Below are 23130 nucleotides of genomic sequence, written 5' to 3' on the forward strand. Positions count from 1 at the left end.
TATTGTTATCATCACTACAAAATACCAAAAACATTACTTTTGTTACTGTTACCTTTTTCTACTGTTACCACTACTATCATATTACTTTGCTACTAAACACTTTGTTGCAGATACTAAGTTTCTAGGTGTGGTTGAATTGAAAACTCAGCTGCTAATACTTGAGAGTATTCTTTGGCTCCCCTTGTGTCGAATCAATAAATTTGGGTTGAATACTTTACCCACAAAAATTGTTGCGATCCCCTATACTTGTGGGTTATCATTCTGCATGTCATGCATGTAGCCGAAGTTCATGCACACCTCCATGGTGTTCTCGAACTTGGTGCAGTCACCAGCCGACCACCCGAGAAAGAAGGCCCTCCAGCCAATACCCCAAGGGAAAGGGTTAATGTTGGATCTGGAGCTAGAGCTCATGGCAATGGGGAGGAGGAAGGTTGACAGTGAGAGAAGAGAGGGGGTGGGTAAGTAGTGGTGGACAGGGTGAGTAAATATAGGGGGGATGGAGAGGAGGAGAAGAGTGACAGTCATGCCGTTTTAACAACATGCTCTTCAATAAGCCATGAACGATGTGTTGTGCTTGACTCCATGAATTGTGTGTAGATCGAGGGGAGCAATGAGATGGGCACGGAGGTGCTCCGGGCCGTTGACAACAAGGGCAAGAAGCCCTTCACCCAATGCCCGACGAGGTTGTGCTGCCGCCCACCGCCGAGGAAGACCCAAAGCCGCCTGAGGGTGGCGACGACGAGGGCATGGAGGAGCCCCCCAGCAACAAGCGCCGCAACTACGGCCACTACCATCAGGAGGATGGCCCAACTCACTTATGCAAGGTCATCCTTGCATCGAAGCTTGAGTGCATCCCCATGCCCTTGGACTTCACCAAGCACTTCGTCGCGGTGCTGACGGAGTTCAAGCTCAGGAACAAGACCGGCTGCTCCTGGAAGGTGACGGTGAAGTTGATGAACGACAGGGTGACCCTGGATCAGGGTTGGGCCACCTACGCAACCATTTATCAGATCAAGATCGGCTACATGGTGACGTTCAAGCTCCTCACTCCCGACACCCTCAAGGTCATCATCTTCGACGATGGTGACATTGAGGTCGTCAACAAGTGCGGGAAGCACGACGAAGCCTTCGCCGCCAAGGAGTAGGGTCGGGGCCTCCCTAAGTACCATCGAGTCTGTTTTGAATTGTTTATGTTTATGGTTTATGCGTAGAACTGTTATGAAGTGTGGTACTGCTTATCTGAAATATGCTCTTAAGTACTTGATCCTCTGTTTATACCCTGCTCTGCTTATGATTTGTGCTACATGGTTGTGCCGAAGTGTGCTGGTAACCTCACCAACTAGCCAAAGAGGTTATCACACACCAGGTGTTGCATACAACTAAACACCACGCCTTGGGTTTGTCCACTAACATGCAAGCAACCAAACACCAGGCAGTGTGGTTCTGCCCATGCAGGCAACCAAACAACATGCAGATGGTGCATTTGAGGCCGCATTTGCATAGCCAGGTTGAGTGGAGAAGTGTATGCAATGCGGATACTGTAGCGCACGGCAACCAAACACGCCCACATAGTATGACACATGAGGGCCGCTAAAAACACATCAAGTGGCGCGCTCTAAAATGACCCTTACGAGGCTCCTGATGAAATACTCATTTCATTATTATTATTTTTGAGTGGAACTCCTTTCATTAGTTTTTTAGGCTAAACACAAGCTCTATTACTCAAGAATGTTTTTTTGATAGGTACTCTTTTTTTAGCTACTGTATCCTTTATTAAAAGTTCAAACACAAGGGGATACAGATAATTTCGGGCAAAATACTAAGCCACACGTGGCGCCCGGGGTTGAGAGAAGCAGTTGCCTTCGCTAAAGCATGGGCTTCTCCATTGTGCTTCCTGTTTTCATGAAGAAACTCTACATCCTGGAATTGCCTCCTTTGGTGTTTGATATCTTGCAAGATGGAATGATAGTGGCAAGGAACTTAAGCTTGTATATTCGATACTACTTCCAGGCAATCTGAGGCTACACACAAAGATTGAACCTGCAAATCAGCTGCAAGTGAGAGGGCCTCGCTGCATGCCTACGCCTCGAGGATGGTTGGATCGAGTCGGCCTTCATGGATGATGGTCGAGGCACCTAGGTACTTGCCCCTTTAGTCCCTGCATACCACTGCTGAAGCTGCTTGGTCCCCAATCTTGGAAAATCCACCGTCCACATTCATTTTGACCTCATGATGCTCGGGCGGTAGCCAGTTGGACGAGGTCGAAACCACGTGACCACCTCCTGTTACATGCAGGTCCCTGATATTCACATGCAGGTCCCTGGAGATTACATGTGAGTCCTTGGTGCATGGTTTTCTGTCCAGTAACATCTCGAGCTCGGCTAGGAATTTCTTGATGAAAATATGGGTACTCAGTGGGCTCTGGAACTGATTATCGTGTATGGCTCGGCGTCTTGCCCACCAGATGGCCCACATGTAACCAAAACTTGTGCTAGGTCCGCCGAAGGTAGAGTGTAAACGAGCCATAACATCCATAGTTTAGCATCCTTCTCCCTGTTTGAGATGGTTGTTTTCGTTAGATCCTCATCGGTGAGGGCCCAAACACACCGGGCCATGCGGCAATCAAAGAGAGAACGGCGCCATGTATCGACTGTCGCGTGACAGATCAAGCACTCGGCCGAGTCAGCCATGCTTCGATGCTTGCGGACCTCTCCTATAGGAATAGAGCTCTTCGCCAAACGCCAGGCAAATACACGAACTTTTGAGGGAACTGCAGCGCCCCAGAGCGTAGACCAAGACCTGCGATCTGAATCAACACGTGAGTGATCCTCGTTGTTTTCGAGCCAGTCCGTGCGCTGCTGTTTTGTTGCGGACAAGAGCTTGTACGCTGACCTGATAGTGAAGATTCCCTTTCATTCATAATGCCACGCCCAGAAGTCTTCCCGCACACGAGAGCTGAGCGGAATATTGCAGATTGCTTCCTTGTCCATCGTGTAGAAGTGTGTCTCAAGCATGTCGATATCCCAAGATGAGGTGACTGGGTTAATGAGTTCTGAAACCATCTGTGGGGGGTTCGGTGTTTTGGGGCACACCGGTCGAAGCTCGAAATCACGTGGTATCCAATTATCTCCCCAAATATTGGTATCTTCGCCTGAACCAATACATTTCACTAGCCCGAGCCGTAAAGTGTCTCTTCCTTCTATCAGGGAACACCAAACCTGTGAAGGGTTCCTGCCCAGCTCGGCTTCAAGAATCGACGAAGTAGGATAGTAAATCGCCTTGAGAATCCGGGCGCTCAGGGAGTTTGGTTCCTGGAGGATACGCCAAGCTTGTCGTGCAAGCAGGGCTAGGTTGAAGAGCTCGATGTCGCGGAACCCCATACCTCCCATGAACTTCGATTGCGTCATGACTTCCCATGATACCCAAGCAGTCTTCCTTTCACCGTTTTTCGATCCCCACCAAAACTTCCTCAAGATGCCATTGATGTGCTGACATAAGCCTCTAGGGAGCTTGAAACACGCCATAGAGTATGTAGGTATTGCTTGAGCCACAGATTTGCTGAGCACCTCCTTTCCTCCAACCGAAAGCGCTTTCTCCATCCAGCCTTGTACTTGCTTCCAAATCCTGTCCTTAAGATATTTAAAGGACCCCTCCTTGGCTCTCCCTACATCAACAGGAAGGCCAAGATACTTTTCGGACAATTTCTCATTTTGGACTTGAAGTATTTGCTTGACCTCTTGCCTCGAGGATTCTGAGCAGCCCTTGCTGAAGAATATGGAGGATTTCTCCTTGTTGATTCGTTGCCCCGAAGCCGCACAATATTTCTAGAGGAGGGTATTCACTCTATTTGCCATCTCAGGACTAGCATTAAAGAATAAAAGGCTATCATCTGCAAAAAGCAAGTGATTTACCTGTGGTGCGCCGGCTGCCACCGTGATGCCATTTACAATCTCATCCAGTCTTGTGGATTTCAGAAGGCAGGACAGTCCTTCGGTGGCTAATAAAAATAAGTATGAGGATATAGGGCAGCCCTGCCTGAGTCCTCTGGAAGGCCGAAACTCCTCTTGCTTGCCTCCATTAAAGATGACCGAAAAAGAAATCAATGTGACACACCACATCACTGTTTGTGTAAAGCGTGGGCTTATTCCCAGTTTGAGCATAACTCGCTCCAAATAATTCCATTCTAGCCTGTCATAGGCCTTCATCATATCAAGTTTTAAAGCGCAATACCTATTGCCCTTCAGCTTCCTGGTTTTCATAAAGTGGAGACACTCGTAGGCTGATACGAAGTTGTCCGTAATAAGACGTCCTGGTACAAATGTTGATTGTTCTTCGGAGATGATGTGGGGAAGAATAAACTTGAGCCAATTTACCAAAGCCTTGGATGCAATCTTGTAGATCACATTGCAAAGGCTTATCGGTCGAAACTGTGCTAAATTTTTTGGACTAGCAATCTTGGGAATTAAAACAATGAACATTTTGTTGATCTCCTCCGTGGAATCATCTCCATTAAGAACTCTGAGCACCATCGCAGTAACCTTATCACCACACAACTTCCAATGTCGTTGGAAAATATGTGCAGGAAAGCCGTCGGGCCCTGGGGCCTTGGTCGGGAACATCTGAAACAGAGCCGTTTTCACCTCGGCATTGTTGTACTGTGCATTTAGCGAGGCGTTCATAGAAGCGTCTACCCATGAGGGTATATGTGACAAGACTTCCTCGATGCCCATCGTATCTTCTGAGGTGTACAAGTTACTGTAGAAGGCTATAGCCATATCCGCCATCTCGTATTTGTCCGTGCAAGCAGAACCGTCTGGTCGTTGCAACTCAGCAATGCGGTTTTTGGCCTTACGAGCACTTGCTTTGCGGTGGAAAAATTTGGTGTTGCTATCCCCTTCCGCAAGCCATTGGATTCGCGCCCTTTGGCGCCACATAATCTCTTCCCTTAGGCAAAGTTCAACCATACGAGCTTCCACTCTCCCCTCCTCATTTGATGGCCCCGTTCAGTTGGGAAGCGAACGCAACTCCTCAAGCTGCTTACATAGGCGGCGTAGCTCTGACCGGACTGCACCAAAGGTGGTACGCCCCCAGCTTTGCAGCCTGCCCGCCACCGATGCTAGCTTACCTGACAGCTCCATAACCGTATTAGCTCTGCCTATTGAATTCCATGCTTCAATAAGCATGTCGCCAAAACGTGTGTCCCTCTCCCACATGCATTCATACCGGAAACGCTTTTTGTTGGCCCGCACACTTGTGTCAACTAGGTCAGTCTCCAAAAAAATCGGACAGTGGTCAGACTTGGCCGCGGTAAGATGCTCAAGAGAAGCAAAGGGAAAAAGGGCAGACCAACAAGGTGAAACCAAGGCTCTGTCCAACCGAACGCGACGGAAGTGACCCCCGGCTACTTTCTTCTCCCAAGTCCAATCCAATCATCGGTAGCCCAGATCTGCTAGACTGCATACATCCACGGCCTCTTTGAATGCATCAATCTGTGAGCTGTCACGCTCATTAGGACCATGTTGCTCTTCCGGCCGCAAGATTTCGTTGAAATCACCTATGCACATCCACGAGAGGGTGCTCTCCCCCCGCAAACGTTTCATAGTATCCCATGTCTTATAACGTAGGCTTCTGGTGGCTTCCCCGTAGAAACAAGTCAGCCTCCATTGTTCTTTCCCTGGTTCCGTGACCCATGCATCAACATGATACTCGGAATAATTCTTTATTGCAACATCCAAAGAATTTTTTCAAAAGATACAAAGGCCGCCGCTACGGCCCGTGCTACCAACTCCAAAACTGAAATCATAACCTAAGGAAATCCGAAGATCTTCAACACGACTCTTTTGCAATTGAGTTTCAACTAAACACAAAATAGAGGGCGAACTAATCTCCACAAGATCACGGAGTTCACGAACTGTCGCAGGATCGCCTATCCCACGACAGTTCCAGCACAAGATTTTCATTAGTTGCTCCCACCACAATTCCAGTCCAATCACACAAACCTCGTTACGGGCCCAATCAGGCCCAGGTTTGCCAGCCCAGTGCGCCACCGCTGGGCCGTCGGCAGTTACCCTTCCCCACTCCTTCAGCGGCGTCTCCCCTGTTCGCGACGCTTCCGGAGCCTCGGCGGCGGCCCCGCCTGAGGCGCCCGCGTGTCGTGCTCTCTCCCGGCCTCTCCAGAAAATGCCTTTCCACCTTCTTCTACCTCCCCCACCCCCTCCTTCAGCCCATTCCTGTCAACCCATTTCGCGCACACCCTCAGTTCGTTTTGCGCTACCGCGGAGGGAGGAGCATCGACGAGCAACGCCGGCGAAGAGAGTCCCCAGCGCGCACCCCTCGCCCGTTCCGGTAAGGCTTCTCCCAACCCTTCAGATGCTCCATTTGATCCGTGCCTGATTTCTTTAGATTGACGCGTCGTGGCTCGTTGATCCGAGCACGAATTCCGCTGAGTTCAGTATTAGGTGCCTATGTGCCTGTGTTTGTTCTATGCTCTGCAATCGGGTAGTTCGCTAGTACTAGTGCAGTGATGGTTGGTTGCGGTAAGGTACTAAAATTTGCCTTCTATGCAAGGTGGAGAAACACAGCAGCCGTGACATGTTACTCATGTGCGTAGTTGTGCCTGCTTGTTTCAAACCCAGACATTGCTTGAACCTTAGTCAAGTTCTTGGTTTGTCGCCGGGGATTAAATGTGCCAGACTCTTTTTAGGAGCCAGATTTCAATGTGTCATTATCATAGAAACACGTAGTCATGGAAGGATCAGCTAGGCAAGCTAAGTTGGTGTCTGAATGTTTCTCTTGGTAAATATGGTTTGTCAAAATTGAGTATTGCAGAATCTGGTTTAAATTATGACAGGTAATATTGCAGAATCTAATTTAAATTAGAACCCTGCTACAAATCTGATGTCAGACTGTTAAACATGGCAAATCGAACATTTTTTACGGCAAATTACGTGTCGCGAGCGAGCCCGGCAATTCCCCTCAGCAAGCATGTTCATTGTTTTGGCCAGGATTTGCCATGATTGCTGAAGGGGATTACCATGCTCGCGACACGTGATTTGCCATAAAAATATTTGATTTGCCATGCTTAAAAATCTAACATCAGGTTTTTTGCGTTTCCTTTAAATTATGACAGGTGAATATTGCAAAAGGAAATCAAGATAGTTAGTTTAAATTATGCAGTGCATGTTCATAATTCACTCTACCCTGTGTGGTATGCATCATGTCAAAATTGGATTGTAGTTGTAGATGTTCAGACTTTTTGCGTGCAATTATTAGTTTTGATGTCTGAATACTCAGCAGCAGCAGCCTGCATTCATATATATATCGATAGTTCATGGTGGGGATTTAGCTTAAATTGTAATCTGCCCTTCATTTCCTTTCGAACTGCTCTTCTCAGTGAGCTGATGTAAGCACCAAAAACTCATTTGGTTTCGTTCTAAGTATGAGCCGGGGAGTGCCTCCCTCTTTTTCTACAAAAGAATACTCAGCAGGATACATATTCAGACGTTTTGCGTGCAATTATTAGTTTTGAATGTCTGAATGCTCATCAGCATACATATTCAGACGTTTTGCATGCAATTTTTAGTTTTGGATGTCTGAATACTCAGCAGCACACAGTATAATTTGCTGCTGTCACTGTTTAAAGAATCTGGTTTTGGACGACACTTGAAAGAATCTAACAACGCCTAACTGGTTTGACTGTATTTTGTAGGATGGCTGAGCAATTCTACACAGTGGCATCTGACAGTGAAACCACCGGGGACGACAAAGCACAACAATCATTCCCTGATGTTGCTATCGGCATTGATATTGGCACTTCAAGATGCAGTGTTGCAATTTGGAATGGTCATCAAGTGGAGCTGCTGAAAAACACCCGTAGCCAGAAAGGGATGAGGTCATATGTCATGTTCAAAGATGACACCCTTTCAGCGGGTGTTACTGGAGGAGCAACCAAGGAGCACGCACACGAGGAAAGAGATATCTTGTCAGGAAGTGCAATATTTAACATGAAGCGTTTAATCGGGAGAATGGACACAGATGAAGTGGTTCAAGCTAGCAAGACTCTCCCTTTCCTTGTGCAGACACTGGGCATTGGTGTGAGGCCATTTATTGCAGCTCTGGTCAACAATATGTGGCGCTCCACAACTCCCGAGGAAGTTCTTGCCATCTTTCTTCTTGAATTGAAGGCCCTGGTGGAAATGCATCTCAAGCATCCAGTGAGGAATGCTGTTCTAACCATCCCAGTTGCATTCAGTCGCTTCCAGCAGACCAGGATCGAGAGAGCATGTGCAATGGCTGGACTGCATGTGCTGAGGCTTATGCCAGAGCCCACTGCTGTTGCTCTTTTGTATGCTCAGCAGCAGCAGCAGCTTATGCAAGATAACATGGGAAGTGGCATTGAGAAAATCGCCCTGATATTTAACATCGGTGCTGGCTATTGTGACGTTGCGGTGTCTGCCACTGCTGGAGGTGTTTCTCAGATAAGAGCACTCGCAGGTTGCACCGTTGGTGGAGAGGACATTCTTCAGAACGTAATGCGCCACCTTCTACCCGACTATGATAGCTTATGTGACAATGCTGGTCCAACCACGGACAGGATCAAGTCAATGGGTTTACTGCGGATGGCTACTCAGGATGCGATTCACAAACTGGCCTCCCAGGAAAGCACTGAGATCAATGCAGACCTGGGTAATGGCCTGAAAGTGTCCAAGCTGCTGAGTCGTGCAGAGTTTGAACAGGTGAACCAGGCGATCTTTGAGAAATGCGAGAGGATCATCAAGCAATGCCTGTCAGATGCAAAGTTAACGCCAGAGGACATCAACGATGTGATCTTGGTTGGAGGGTGTTCCAGAATTCCCAAGATCAGAAGCCTTGTCCTGGGATTGTGCAAGAAGGGAGACTCTTATGGAAGCATCGACGATCTTGAAGCCGCTGTTTCAGGTGCTGCACTGGAAGGAGCCATTGCTTCAGGAGTCACCGACCCTTCAGGGAGCCTGGATCTGCTGACGATTCAGGCGACCCCGATGAACCTCGGGATCCGTGCCGACGGGGACGGCTTTGCAGCCATCATACCAAGGAACACCGCTGTCCCGGCTAGAAGGGACATGCTGTTCACAACAACGCAGGACAACCAGGCCGAGGCGCTGATCGCCGTCTACGAAGGCGAGGGGGAGCAGGCGGAAGAGAACCATCTCCTGGGGTACTTCAAGATCACCGGCATCCCGCCGGCGCCCAAGGGTGCCGTCGAGATCAGCGTCTGCATGGACATCGACGCCGGCAACGTCCTCAGGGTGTTCGCTGGGGTCGTGAAGCCGCAAGGCGAGGCCACCCCGCCGTTCATGGAGGTGAGGATGCCCACGCTGGACGACGGCCATGGCTGGTGCGGGCAGGCCCTGGCCAAGATGTACGGCAGCAAGCTCGACCTCGCTGTTCTTCCTAAGAAGCTGCACCCGTAAGTGCTTTGCTCATCAATTTTTCGAAGAAAAAAATTGCTTTGCTTGTGACTTTGTGAGACTGGCTGTGTACTCTAGTAAATTAGGTCGCGGATGGTGGTTTCGACGATGTATCATGTCGTGTGAGATCTCTATGTGGTACATGTAGACAAATAAATGCCACTGTTGTCTGTGTACAATAGTGTCTTGCGTGTAAAATGGGATGTTGCTAGTTGTACAAATAAGGGATGTCTAATTTAGACACCTTTGGTCTTTAGAATTTCCTCAAGGCCTCATTCGGTTCGGAGGATTTTTATAGGAAAAACATAGGAACAAGGATTCCAGAGGAAAATTTTCTATATATGCATTCGGTTTATAGGAAATGCAAATGCATATAAGAATTTCGTAGGAATACTATTCATTTTCTATGTTTTTGGAGGAAACTACACATCCACTCAAAACTCATTTTGCGCGTAGGAACGAGGCAAGTCAATTCCTTAAAGTGGCAAGTGCCATCTTATCAAATTTCTACGTTTAGATTTCCTGCAAACCGAATGAGCCCCAAGTTTCTTCCCGCACAGCACAATTGGCCACTCCTGTCCCACACCATACTGCGTATCCTTTTCGGCCCATCGCCCCAAGTTTCTTCCCGCACAGCATAATTGGCCACTCCTGTCTCACACCACTCACACTATACTGCGTATCCTTTTCGGCCCATTGTGCCTGTCTGCTCAGGATGTAAATGGTGATGTTGTGGGACTGCCCGCACTGGCCACCATTTTTTATATGGGATTACACGGGAGCCCAGTTAATTTTCATGCGGGACATGTGGCGTCCACATACTGCCGCATATATTTACAAAGCTTAGACTGGATAAGCTGACATACAAAGAATCACTGGAACAGTAGATAATATTAGCCCACACTGACATAACTAGTGAGTTCGAGCTTCATTCAGTAGTCGCCTCTAGAATAACAAAATCCACAAAGCAGCGGCAACTTAACTAAAAACGCCTATCAAAGCAGCAGAAATATCTCCTGTATGTAAACAAAAAGGAATATGCAACACACTCCCCATCCTCCATATCCCAAAATTAACAGAAAGCACCTAGAGTCCTAGACTCAAAACGGCACCAAATGATAAAACTATCAGCTAAGAGCATCTTCCATTCTTCTGTCAGCTTTGTGTCGGACGATCTTTGTACACCAAGCTATGCTCACTGGTCTTTCACTTAATTAATCGGAATCAGAATGGTCCCAGGACTGGCCTCATCTTCGGTCGACTCAATTGATTTTTTCTCCAGAAACATCTCAACCTGCGGTCATTCAAGTTTATTAATAAGTTATATAAGACATACAGTACTATCTACATGAAAAAGAAACAAGGATAAGAAGTAAGGAGGGTTCCTTAAATCACAAGCATACACCAGTGTGTATTTCCTTTCCCTAAAATGATTGTTAATCAATATTGTCGAGGAGGGAAGCAAAACCATCAAGGATAAAAAGTGCAGATAGCTAGCACCACAATCTTTAAAAAATGCAGATAGCTAGCAACAAATTCACAATAGGCAATGATCTTAAATTAATATTCTAACCAAGAAGAGTCCTTAATGAGTATTATTGTGACCAGATCTTGATAGCATAATTGCAAGGATGATAAATACATACAAGTTAGCAGCATACACAATTTATATTCAGAGCGCAACTCGAAACTATGGACGTAAAAGAAACCAGATTTAACTCAAATACTCCCCAAATTTACCCAAAGCTTGCTACAATTGAACAATTGATTAGCAATATTATGTAGTGCACACATACCTCAGTTAATAGTAGTGACCTTGCTCAGGAGCATTGGCATGCTTATCATTACATCTAAACCAATCTTGAAGGCAGATTAAGGCTTCCACTGTCTCGCTGCACAATCTACTTCTGTAACCGCTGATCAAACGCTTTCCGGTACTGAAAGCCGACTCTAACGATACGACGGAAGCTTGTACAGCAAGAACATCACGAGCTATACAAGAAAGGATGGGATACTTAGACGAGTGAAGATGCCACCATTGAAGAATGTTGAAATCCTCCGTGCGAGTGAATGTGTCTTCTTCTAAGTATCTGGCAAGCTCACTAGCAGTTTGGCGTTGCTTCTTATTCAAGTGTTGGTCCCAATCCGCCAACGGATCATTCTCTTCATTCACAACCTCATCAAAATTTTGTCGGGGTGCTGACTCATCCAATGCATCCGTCATTTGTGAAGAATATTCTTCGAAAAGGTTGTCAAGAACTTCTTTTACTACAAGCAAGTGTCTTTCTACATCTGGACCAAAAGCTTGTTTTAGTCGAAACTCGATGAAGCAAAGTTTAAATCGTGGATCAAGGATCACAGGAATACAGTTTGGCAAATATGATTCCATCCAATACTTATCAAACTTTTTTTGCATCTCTCCAACCATTGCTTGAACGACTTCATCCTTTGTTGAAGCTTCCTTCTGCAGCAATAACCTCACATTCCAAATTTGATGAAAGTACAAATTTGAGGTAGAATAACTTGAACCAAAAAGTATATTTGTGGCTGTGTGAAAAACTTTTAACATAGCACAAACTGTATCAGCATTTTTCCACTCTCCTGAGGATGGGCAAAACACATAATCTGGATCCTTTTGCACCAAAGCACGAAAGGCTCTTCGAAAGGGGAGCGCTGACTCCAACATAATATAGGTGGAGTTCCAACGTGTTGGCACATCAGCTGAGGGGAGTTTGCAAGAGATACCAACTTGCGCAACTACTTCTTTGAACTTGTCCAACCGAGAGGGAGAACTCTTAATGTACTTCACACTCTCTCTGATATCATCTATCACACCTTTCATCATTGTCAACCCATCTTGGACAATCAAATTTATCACATGGCATGCACAACGGATATGAAGTAATTGACCTTTAATAGGCAACATATGCTTGTTGTTCAGATTTTTTCTAAGATTATTGACCATTGTACCATTAACTGATGCATTATCCAATGTCATACTAAAGAGTTTGTCCTCAATATTACACTCCTGCAAACTCTTTAATAAGACATTAAACATTGTTACTCCGTTATGTGGAGTCTCCACCATAAAAAATCTGAAGATCCTCTTTTGCAAAATCCACTTGCTGTTGATCAAATGGCAAGTGATGCATAGATAGGACAAAGTCTGATTAGATGTCCACATGTCCGCTATTAAAGAAACTCTACCACTGTATTTCTTCAAATGTCCAGAGAACGCCGACCTCTCCAAATTATAGTGTTTCATCCACTCATCTTTAATAGTATTTCTAGAAACATTTTTGAACAAGGGATTCAAACTTTTCACGAAGTCTCTAAAACCACTGTACTCAACTATTGAGAAAGGCAACTCATGCATTACTATCATTCTGGCAAGCAAATCTCTAGATGTTTCTTGATCAAAGTTCCATTGCTTAAGCATAGAGGCATCAGGAGATGAAACCGAGGACTTCATCTTCTCAACGTAGAGGTGTAAATCTGACCTTTTTTCGCAAGCAGCCAAGTGTCTTCTTACACCACTTGTGCCAACATCTCGTCCAGCTTGAAACACTTCATGACAGTGCTTGCACTGAGCTTTGACAAGTATCTTATGATGATAAATTGGTTTGAAATCCCTCCAAACAGCAGAAGTTAGCCTTCTTGTCTTGCGGACTGTTAATTGGCAAGCAAATAAAATGTCAACTCACAAGAACATTTTAAACTTGTAACTACATACAAGTGTAATTACAAAAGAGAAAAAACAAAGCCAACTCACCATGTGGATGATTAATTTTTGAGACTCCAAATGGAGTAGTCACTGGAGAAGGGGATCCTAAGATAGATGGTGATCTCGTGGACGAATTTGCCCTCTCCTCCAATGGGGAACTTGCAATCCTCGTTGAGGGAGACCTGCCCCTTTTTGAGGCTGCAACTCTTGCTAGAAGACCAAGGGAAGATCTCCATGTGCTCGCCACCGGTGACCTTACCAATGGTGATCTTGTCGCTCTTTGACTATGTGTCATAGGTGGAGAATCTCGTCTCTAGATAACAAAACACAGAAAGTTCAGAACATGATATCAATTTCAAGAAGGTATAAAAGCAGATTTGTGGTATAGAGTGAGGTTTAATAGAGAAATCTGGCAAGAAAAATGACCTGTAGCCCCTCCGTTGTAGCTCCTTAAACAAATTCAGAACAGTTCATTGAACGAGCATGTTTCCTCTTCTCCTGCAACTCCTCCTCCTCCTCCTGGTTTTTCCTCTTCTTCTCTTGCTTCTTCCTCTTCTCTTCTCTCTTCTCTTTCCTCTTCTCTTCCAGGCTTTTCTTTCTCTCCTTATGCCTTCGTTTTTCCTTCTGCCTTTCTAATCTGTAACGCAAACACAGGGGGTCAAAAAAAATCAAAGAATACAAGTAATGTCACGGGGAAACACATGAGGGCCAGATACTTACTTCCGTTCCTCATCGATAGCATTCCACACATGTTGTTCCTGCTCCATGGCTTCCCACTTTTCAGCTTGCTTGTCGATCGTCAACACCATTTGGTCGTCGACATCACCCATGGTAACTTCCATCAAATCTGCATTGAATGTTCAATGAATGCTAAATTTAACTAGCAATCAGAACAAATGGACGCAACCGTAGAATTGTTCTATTTGCTTTCTTCAGACACAATACAAGATTTCACCATTAACATACAAATTTAGCATACACCGAACTCCTATAGCGATATTCTAATTCTGACCGCCAGAGCAAGATATACTTTGATATTTTTACAATTAATATCTGGAAATAGAAGAACGATTACAATTAATATTCACATGCCAGTGTGATACGTATTGTACAACTTGTTTAGAATTCAGAGGGATGTTTTTACAGGTGCAATGCTCTTGCAACTAGTTTCGTACGAATCACAACGACGTTTTGCTAGCTGCTCCTCTGACTAATTCCTTTTTATAGACCATTCTACCTACTCCAAATAATTTCTCGGTTCATGCATTGATTGTTCTGCAAAAACATGCATCGGGATACCTGCGGCAGCGTGAGGAAGCTTTCATTCAAATCATCAAAAGATCGCCGCATGCTATATGGAAATACCCTGTAATGTACTTGCCTGTACACTCTTGATAAAGTCAATGACCACCACACCCCCCTGCCTTGGTCCCCATAATCCAGAAATATATGGACGGCAATAAGTAACGAACGCTAATCTACTAGAAGATTGTACAGTGGTATCGGGCAAAGATAACCAAGAACCATCTAATTCGTCACCTGGAGTAGTACGCGTATAGTCGTGTTTGCATTGCCCACTCATCACTACACAGCCAAATTAGAGTAGTGCATAGCTTGGCACTGTCTGCATCTGTACTAGGATCTTTTGGTCCTTCGATCTTAACTAAGTACCACTAAATAGTCTTTAATTGTGTTGTTCCTCTGATATATATAGAGATTCTAATTCTGACCACGAGGATATCAAACTGGCATGTGGATATTAATTTACAGTTCATAACAATATATCAATTAACAAAGTTGCGGCCACAAGGGAGTGGACCAAGTACTATCTTAAGTACCTAACAAATGCCGGACGACGGATTCGCAATAAATTGCAGAGAAGCTCATCGTCTATAGATTCAGCAAGCTACTCACATCCACACATAATAGTAATATCTAGCAGGCTACTCACATTCAGTATAGCTGATGCACAACAAAACATGGATCACAACTGGTGTAGCTGATTCACATCAAGCAATTGAAGAAGACATGCCTGGCCCCTTGGGGTAGAATAGGAGGAGGGGGGATTTTGCATACCTTGGGGTAGAATAGGAGGAGGCGGGGGAGCAGGGGCCGAAGAGGCCATCACCGGGATCGGGGAGGGAGCAGCCACGCAGGGCTCGGCTTGGTCCCCGGCTATCCCCTTTGACGGCGGCGGAGGAGCAGGAGCTGAAGAGGGCGTCGGCAGGATAGGGGAGAGAGCAGAGGAGTCATCCTCGCAAGGCTTGGCTCGGTCGCCGGCGATGTCCTTGGACGACGGCCTCTTCAAGAAACACGACGGCGACGGCGGCTCCATGGGATTGGAAGCGGGAGGTGGTGCCGCACCACTGGTGCGGTGGAGATGGCGGCGACGGCGCCCTAGCCTAGGGCATGACGTGACTGGGGAAGGACGCGAAGGGGGGGTTGTGGACTGCCGCTGGCTCGATGGGCTTTTCTGGGCTATCCACTTGCGCCGTTTAATTTTTCTGGGTGTCCACGAATGCCACATAACGTTTTTTTGATGGATGGCATATGTGGGACTAATGGGACCCAGCGCCACTTACATCCTGACTGTCTACATTTCAGGAGGAAAATCTGAAAGATGCTAGTAGAGTACTACCTATGGCCGGGGACTGGATATGTACCGGCTGCAACAATCAGACGGCCAATGGGCGGCCTGGAACGGGCTAAATCATGCGTGTAAATGTCATGGGCAAACACATCGATACATGGGCGCGAACGGTGCACGCATCGATCGGTGCTGATTTGGAGAATCCAGTGGACGACTTACCGATGCATGCATGCGTGTAAAGATAATGGCCAAAGACATCAGTTCTACGTATGTGCAAACGGTGCATGCATCGATCGGTGCTGACTCGGAGAATCTGGTGGACGACTTAAACGATCTCCCCTTGGCAGTGACACGATGCCAAGGACGCGTGAACGGTGAGTCACCGGCTTCTAGTCGTTATCCTTTTCCGAAAACTAGCCGCCGTAAGAAACAAGACTGAACGGAGGTCACGCCTGCCGTGCACAGAAATTCTACCCTCCGCCGCTTGACTTCCGCGTCGCGCGCGGTTCAGATGTCAATCGCAGTGCCGCAACACTCGACCACGGTGGCTCTGAACTCCGAAACAATGGCAGATCAATCAGTTCAGACTCGTACGGGTAGGAGTAACAGGTGAGGCGTAAACCATCGCGCTAGTTCTTTTTTATATAAGCAGTTTGCCGGTGAGGGGAGGGGAGAGATGGCGTGTTTACGTTATCGGTTACCGCAGAGTCAAAGCCCGGCCCGGACCGGACGTGTCTCGGCGCGGCTGTGTAGTAGCTTCCGGCATTGCCTGACGGCGCCCGGCCGTTGGTTGAGACGCACCGAAACGCAAACCAAACCCAGAGATCGTTAGGGAGTTCCCCACGGAAAACGTACGGTGTTCTTTTTTCAGAGATCATACGGAAAACCGGTGCTGTGCGTACGTGAGACATCCATGCGTGGCGTTGACTGCGTACTGGCAGCACATTTTACTACGTACTGTATATAAGCATATATACAGGGAGTAAAAAAGATCCTCACGTAACACGTACGTTGTCGTGGCAGTCTGCGATGCGCAAGTGTTGCTCTCGTTCGTAAGCATGCTGAAGGAAGTTTCGCAGAAGCCATGGCCTGCCCCGGACAAAAGCTCCAGGTCGCTCGTGTCCCTCTCTGCTTTTGCGAACACGTCGCAGTCGGCCCATCGGGTTGAACCAAGGAGGGAAATTGCGGCGTCGCACGCCGTTTAAAATTCCCAAGCGGGTGGGAGCTCTCTCGTGCAAACCGTGCCGAATCATCCGTTCGATTTCTTTCGACCATGGGTGCATATTCTTTTCGAGGAAAACCATTTGATTCCCCTGACGGCATTATTCGGGGCCAGGGCTGCAGAGTTTCTGGGGTGTTGAATATTCAGTCGATAAGATGAGTTGACTTATCTTATTTGTGACAGTATGAACTGAGCAGCAGCGGCCGGTGAGAACGTGCAAATGTGCTCGGGTTGCTGGATGCATATAAAGATCGAAGCAAAATTCGATTTCGCGCAGAGATTGTTATTTCATATTTGGATGGGCGACCGGTCGTTAGCCCACATGCTCTAATTCCACGGCATGCGTTCGTTTCCCGTGAGCCTAACGTGGATACTTAGCTGCGTTGTTTAGTCCTAATCCGCGTCGTGTCTCTCAGAAGTATGCGAGATCGAACTGATTTACAAAGACAATGGAGCAGTTTAGAATACCAATTTGCAACGTTACCATGTGCTGTATCATATCATGTCGGCGAGGCTTAGCTGGAAGTGGGATTTGATTTAGTCTGCCCTTGGTCGACGTCGTGACAGCGGCACATTTATACAGCCGTATGTTGTACGATCGTATCTCGACCAAATCGCTAATGGTACAAAATCTGTATACATAAACTATCACCGCTTGGCCAACACCACTTTCCCATGTGGAAAAGTACACGCACGCACGCACTGTGGTAATCGCCGGCGAACGCCGACCAGGAGTCAATTTTCATGTGCTTGCATGTACTATACTGCCATCCACATCGACCAACACATAATAATTTTCCCAAGCGAATCCATCCCCACATGACGTATAAACTTCGTTAAAATGGTAACGTTCAAAGTCAAGGTCCTCCATTCACATGAATCAACCCAGCAACAAGGAAGCTGCGCCCGTTGCTGACACTCCGAAAATTCAGAAGGATTGTTCACCGACATGTGGGCCCAACATCTAGGTATCTCGTTGTCAAGAAGGTCGGCGTCCGATAAGAGAATATCCTCAGGGTTTTCCGAACCACTCTCCAGTTTTCTTTTCCAAAAAAAGGAGCCCATAAAGGCCTACTAGAAGGGTTTTGGTTTTTTGGATAAGCCATAATTTGTGGGACGGACGGAAAAGTCGTCGTGCTTGCTCTGGCCCGTGGGCCGTGGAGCCGTCCGTTGACTGGGCAGCCAGCGGGCTGCGAGCTCGTGCGGGCCCCACCGAAGGATCCTGGCTGGAGGTGACGTGGCCTGATCTGGCCGCTCGGCTGCGTTTGAAATTTCTTAGCCGAGTGGGCTTCCCTCCCTATATATACCCCGGGGACTCGGAGCCTTGTGTCCCATCTCCAATCCCCCTCCTCTTGCTCTCCTCGTGTGCTTCTGTGGAGAAACACTCGCTGCTTGTCTAGCTTCCATTATATCGGCGTAGCTTGACCGGCCGGCTTGCGGAGATGCCGGGCGGAGGGTTCGCCGTGTCGGCGCCTTCCGGCGTGGAGTTCGAGGCCAAGATCACGCCCATCGTCATCATCTCCTGCATCATGGCGGCCACCGGCGGCCTCATGTTCGGCTACGACGTCGGCATCTCAGGTAACCCCATACTCCACATGTCCATCCACTTCTTCTTGCGATCGATCGTCTCCGCCCATGCATGTGCTTGCGTTGCGTACGTGCTCCCGTGGTAGCTCTGGGAAATCATGTCAAATCCGCCTTACATGCATGGTTTAGTGATCCGTAACGTCGCCGTCCGCGCGTATGTTCATCCGTGCGCTCCCATGATCCCATTGGAGCCAGCATGGAAGAGAGGAGTTTATTTGACTCCATGGATATGGATTTGGATATGGTGTTTACTTGTGGCGGCCGTCTCTCGTCTTCCTCATATGACGAGGCAGATAACCACAGATAATTGGAAGGAAGTTGGTGCAATTGATCCTCCTCATTAACTACCACGCACCGGCCAGCTGATAATTCAAACTCTTTCCGATTTACTCCATTGTGAACACTATCCAGTTTTCCGGCCAGGATCATATATACTCGCCCTGTCTGATTCTGTGATTGTCTGATTGATACCCCGTATATATAAGAACTAATATTATATTAGTACTGTATTTGGAACAAAATATATAAGTGCTGCCATCTTGCCACCTACTTTGATAGGCTGTTAAGTCAACCCATTTGTACACCTCCAGATCACGTCTGATTCAACAAAGCTGTCTTTTGTGTCGACACGTTGCCTTTTGGTTTAGCGTAGTATTACATGAATTCTTACTAAAACTTTTTTTGCGAGATGAATTCTTACTAAAACTAATTAAGAAAATCTTATCCATTTCTTTCGCAGCGTCCGGCTTGATTAGCAACCAGTTCTAAGGTCTAAAAACTGTTTGTTTTTGCAGGCGGAGTGACATCGATGGACGATTTCCTGCGCGAGTTCTTCCCGGCGGTGCTGCGCCGGAAGAACCAGGACAAGGAGAGCAACTACTGCAAGTACGACAACCAGGGCCTGCAGCTCTTCACCTCGTCGCTCTACCTCGCCGGCCTCACCGCCACCTTCTTCGCCTCCTACACCACCCGCCGCCTCGGCCGCCGCCTCACCATGCTCATCGCCGGCGTCTTCTTCATCATCGGCGTCATCTTCAACGGGGCCGCGCAGAACCTCGCCATGCTCATCGTCGGCAGGATCCTGCTCGGCTGCGGCGTCGGCTTCGCCAACCAGGTCAGCACAAATTTCCACCAGCTTCAGAATTGTTTATCTTTCAATATCAGTAAGCAAGATTACGTACGTTTAGGCAGCAACATTTGATAGTATGTACGTACTCCTGGGTCACTTAAGTCAAACGGTCTCGGTAGAAACCGAAGTCAAACATGTAAAGCTAGCGGTGGCTGGTTTGAGAAAATGCGCGAGACATAATTTTCTGCGTCTACGAAAATGACGTAACCCGTGCGCAGTTTCTTCCTTGTTTGCTGGCAATCAGTCACCGTCCATGTCCACGGTAGTGTCAAAGAATCTTTGGACCAAACTAAACCTACTGGTCCTACCATTTTTTTTTACGTCCAGATTAATGCTCTAAATATAAAATATTGTTGTATTTTATACTGTACGTGCTAGCTGCAGTATGTAGGTACGTCGTATCCCTCTCGTGTTTCCCGGAATTTAGGGGTCAAATGTAGAAGCCATGTGACGGTGCATGACTCGTGTTGGCGCACGAGGACACCTTCCATTGGTGGCATGGATATCATCGATCGCCTCTCGCGATAAACTTCTTAAGTTCCAAGATTCCGATGCTGGCCGCGACCCCGAGCTTAGAAATTACTGGACCGAACGGTAGGAGAAGTTTGGGCCAACCAACAGGTGATAGGTGTACGCTTGCAGCTTATCTTCCTTGGTTTCTCTTTGGTTTTTACTGGTCGTTCTTCTGCTGGCGTGGTTGCATGCCCTTGTCCAAGTTGCTATCAACTTGGACTAGTTGTAGAATATACTAACACAGCGGCGTTGGATTCTTCCGTTTTTGGCTGTCGAAACTTTTGATTTTAGTAGTCGCAAGCTTTGGTTGTTCGCGCGTAGGCCACACGGGTCGCGATATGAAGCGGGCCTAGCTGATCGAGTAGTTGTACATAAACTTTTGGCCAGAATTGTAACTTGGATGCTTGACTTGGAGGTGCACTTCGCTTGGATTCTTCTGGTTCCGTCCTTGTCGAACACTGGGAAAAAACGATGCGTCTATGGAGTATGGACTCTAGACCTCAGAGGGGGGAGATTTCCCGATTGAGAATGCAAAGAATTTGTGCACTAGTGATGCGTTAGATTACAAGAAATCATGGAGCAACGCACTGATTGGGCATCAGTTTGCAAATTATGCACACACTAACGTACAAAAATAATAACATAACGTACCTTGTGTATAATTTAAAGGCGTCTAGTAGACTCAATTATACGAAGCAGGCAAGACAACATGCATGTGTGGAGTAGTAGATCATTAGTCCAACAATATTTTATTAAGAGATCCCGATGGTGATAGGTTGGTGCGGTCCTGACACTTTATTTGTACGGTCACTGATTCTTTTTCTTGACAGCAGGAAAGCATGCTAGGTCATGTGTTTTAGCAGTCACACGCTAGTTTTTTTTTTGAGGAAAGTCACACGCTAGTAATGTCCCAAGAAAAGGAAAAAAAATGGAAGAGAACCTTCTGGGCCCAATGGGCCTCGTTAAGGCCATCTGCATTTGATGACCCATTTCGTGATTTCACGTTTCTGAATTTCATCTTTATGCATCTCTAACGAAACGAACTGTGGTTTATGCAGGCCGTTCCCCTGTTCCTGTCGGAGATCGCGCCGACGAGGATCCGCGGCGGGCTGAACATCCTGTTCCAGCTGAACGTGACCATCGGCATCCTGTTCGCGAACCTGGTGAACTACGGCACGAGCAAGATCCACCCGTGGGGCTGGCGGCTGTCGCTGTCGCTGGCCGGCATCCCGGCGGCGATGCTCACCCTGGGCGCGCTCTTCGTCACCGACACCCCCAACAGCCTCATCGAGCGCGGCCACCTGGAGGAGGGCAAGGCGGTGCTCAAGCGCATCCGCGGCACCGACAACGTGGAGCCGGAGTTCAACGAGATCGTGGAGGCCAGCCGGATCGCGCAGGAGGTGAAGCACCCGTTCCGCAACCTGCTCCAGCGCCGGAACCGCCCCCAGCTGGTCATCGCCGTGCTCCTCCAGATCTTCCAGCAGTTCACGGGCATCAACGCCATCATGTTCTACGCCCCCGTGCTGTTCAACACGCTCGGGTTCAAGAGCGACGCGTCGCTCTACTCGGCGGTGATCACCGGCGCCGTCAACGTGCTGGCCACGCTGGTGTCGGTGTACGCCGTGGACCGCGCCGGGCGGCGCGCGCTGCTGCTGGAGGCCGGCGTGCAGATGTTCCTGTCGCAGGTGGTGATCGCCGTGGTGCTGGGCATCAAGGTGACGGACAGGTCCGACAACCTGGGCCACGGGTGGGCCATCCTGGTGGTGGTCATGGTGTGCACCTACGTGGCGTCCTTCGCCTGGTCCTGGGGCCCGCTGGGGTGGCTCATCCCGAGCGAGACGTTCCCGCTGGAGACGCGGTCGGCCGGGCAGAGCGTGACGGTGTGCGTCAACCTGCTCTTCACCTTCCTCATCGCGCAGGCGTTCCTCTCCATGCTCTGCCACCTCAAGTTCGCCATCTTCATCTTCTTCTCGGCGTGGGTGCTCGTCATGTCCGTCTTCGTGCTCTTCTTCCTCCCGGAGACCAAGAACGTGCCCATCGAGGAGATGACCGACAAGGTGTGGAAGCAGCACTGGTTCTGGAAGAGGTACATGGACGACGACGACCACCACCACCACAACATCGCCAACGGCAAGAACGCCACCGTCTGAAAAGTGTTACTACTCCTACTATGTAAATGTAACACTGCCTGCCTGCACAACTCGACTTAGAAAGAAGAAAGATGGATACTGAGCTTTATCGATCGATCTCATCTCATCTCGTATCGACTGTAAGATGTGCAGACACTTTCTCAGTCGCGAGCTCAACTATTACACTGCTGACATGCGACGAGGAACAGCAGGCAATGCGGTAGTAAACCTTGCAGTTCTGTATAATAGGTACGGAATACGTAGTAGTGAAGAGTATTTCGGTCTTTCTTGTTTAGTATCCTTTATTATTTATGTGTCTATTTGTTTGGAGTTGGCCTCTGACAATGCGAGCCTACCTGTATACAGCACCTTGTAAGACTGATGTTGCGATTCGTTAATGCACAGCAGTGATGTTACACAATCGCCTCTCTTTTAGTCAGCTATAAATGTCATCATCCGCCCTTCTAAAGTGTTAACAGGTTTTTGCCTACTCAACACTTGCAGCAGGTCTTTCAGTGTACGCTTAATGAGGTTCGCCACTGTTTGTTCTCCCCTTCTATCAATGGAATGATACACTCCGCGCGTATTCACGAAAAAAATAACACTTGCAGCAGGTCTCAAGCTCTGTTATTCTGCTACTGTCAGTCCACAGCTTGTGAGTAACATCGATTTAGCTACACTTAGTCGACTGATTCGGCTTTGGGTCGGTCAATTTTCGAGGAGGGGGGGGGGGGGGGGGGGCTCGCCAGAGAGGCTACCCCACTATCTATCTTCAGGGTGAGGACGG

At 47.7% G+C, this 23130-nt stretch overlaps 2 protein-coding genes across 2 annotated transcripts; both read left to right on the forward strand.

Annotated features, from left to right (window-relative positions):
- Positions 1–6068: 6068 nt before the first annotated feature.
- Positions 6069–9753, forward strand: LOC125552484 (heat shock 70 kDa protein 8). The gene is made up of 2 exons (XM_048716058.1): positions 6069–6345; positions 7709–9753. The coding sequence occupies exon 2, from the start codon at positions 7710–7712 to the stop codon at positions 9450–9452; it is 1743 nt and encodes a 580-aa protein (XP_048572015.1). The 5' UTR covers positions 6069–6345; position 7709; the 3' UTR covers positions 9453–9753.
- An 8549-nt stretch (positions 9754–18302) lies between these two features.
- Positions 18303–22669, forward strand: LOC125552485 (sugar transport protein MST4). The gene is made up of 3 exons (XM_048716059.1): positions 18303–18563; positions 19367–19686; positions 21273–22669. Exons 1-3 carry the CDS (start codon positions 18428–18430, stop codon positions 22362–22364), a joined length of 1548 nt encoding a protein of 515 aa, XP_048572016.1. The 5' UTR covers positions 18303–18427; the 3' UTR covers positions 22365–22669.
- Positions 22670–23130: the final 461 nt, after the last annotated feature.

This window comes from Triticum urartu, chromosome 4, assembly GCF_003073215.2.
Source record: "Triticum urartu cultivar G1812 chromosome 4, Tu2.1, whole genome shotgun sequence".
NCBI lineage: Eukaryota > Viridiplantae > Streptophyta > Magnoliopsida > Poales > Poaceae > Triticum > Triticum urartu.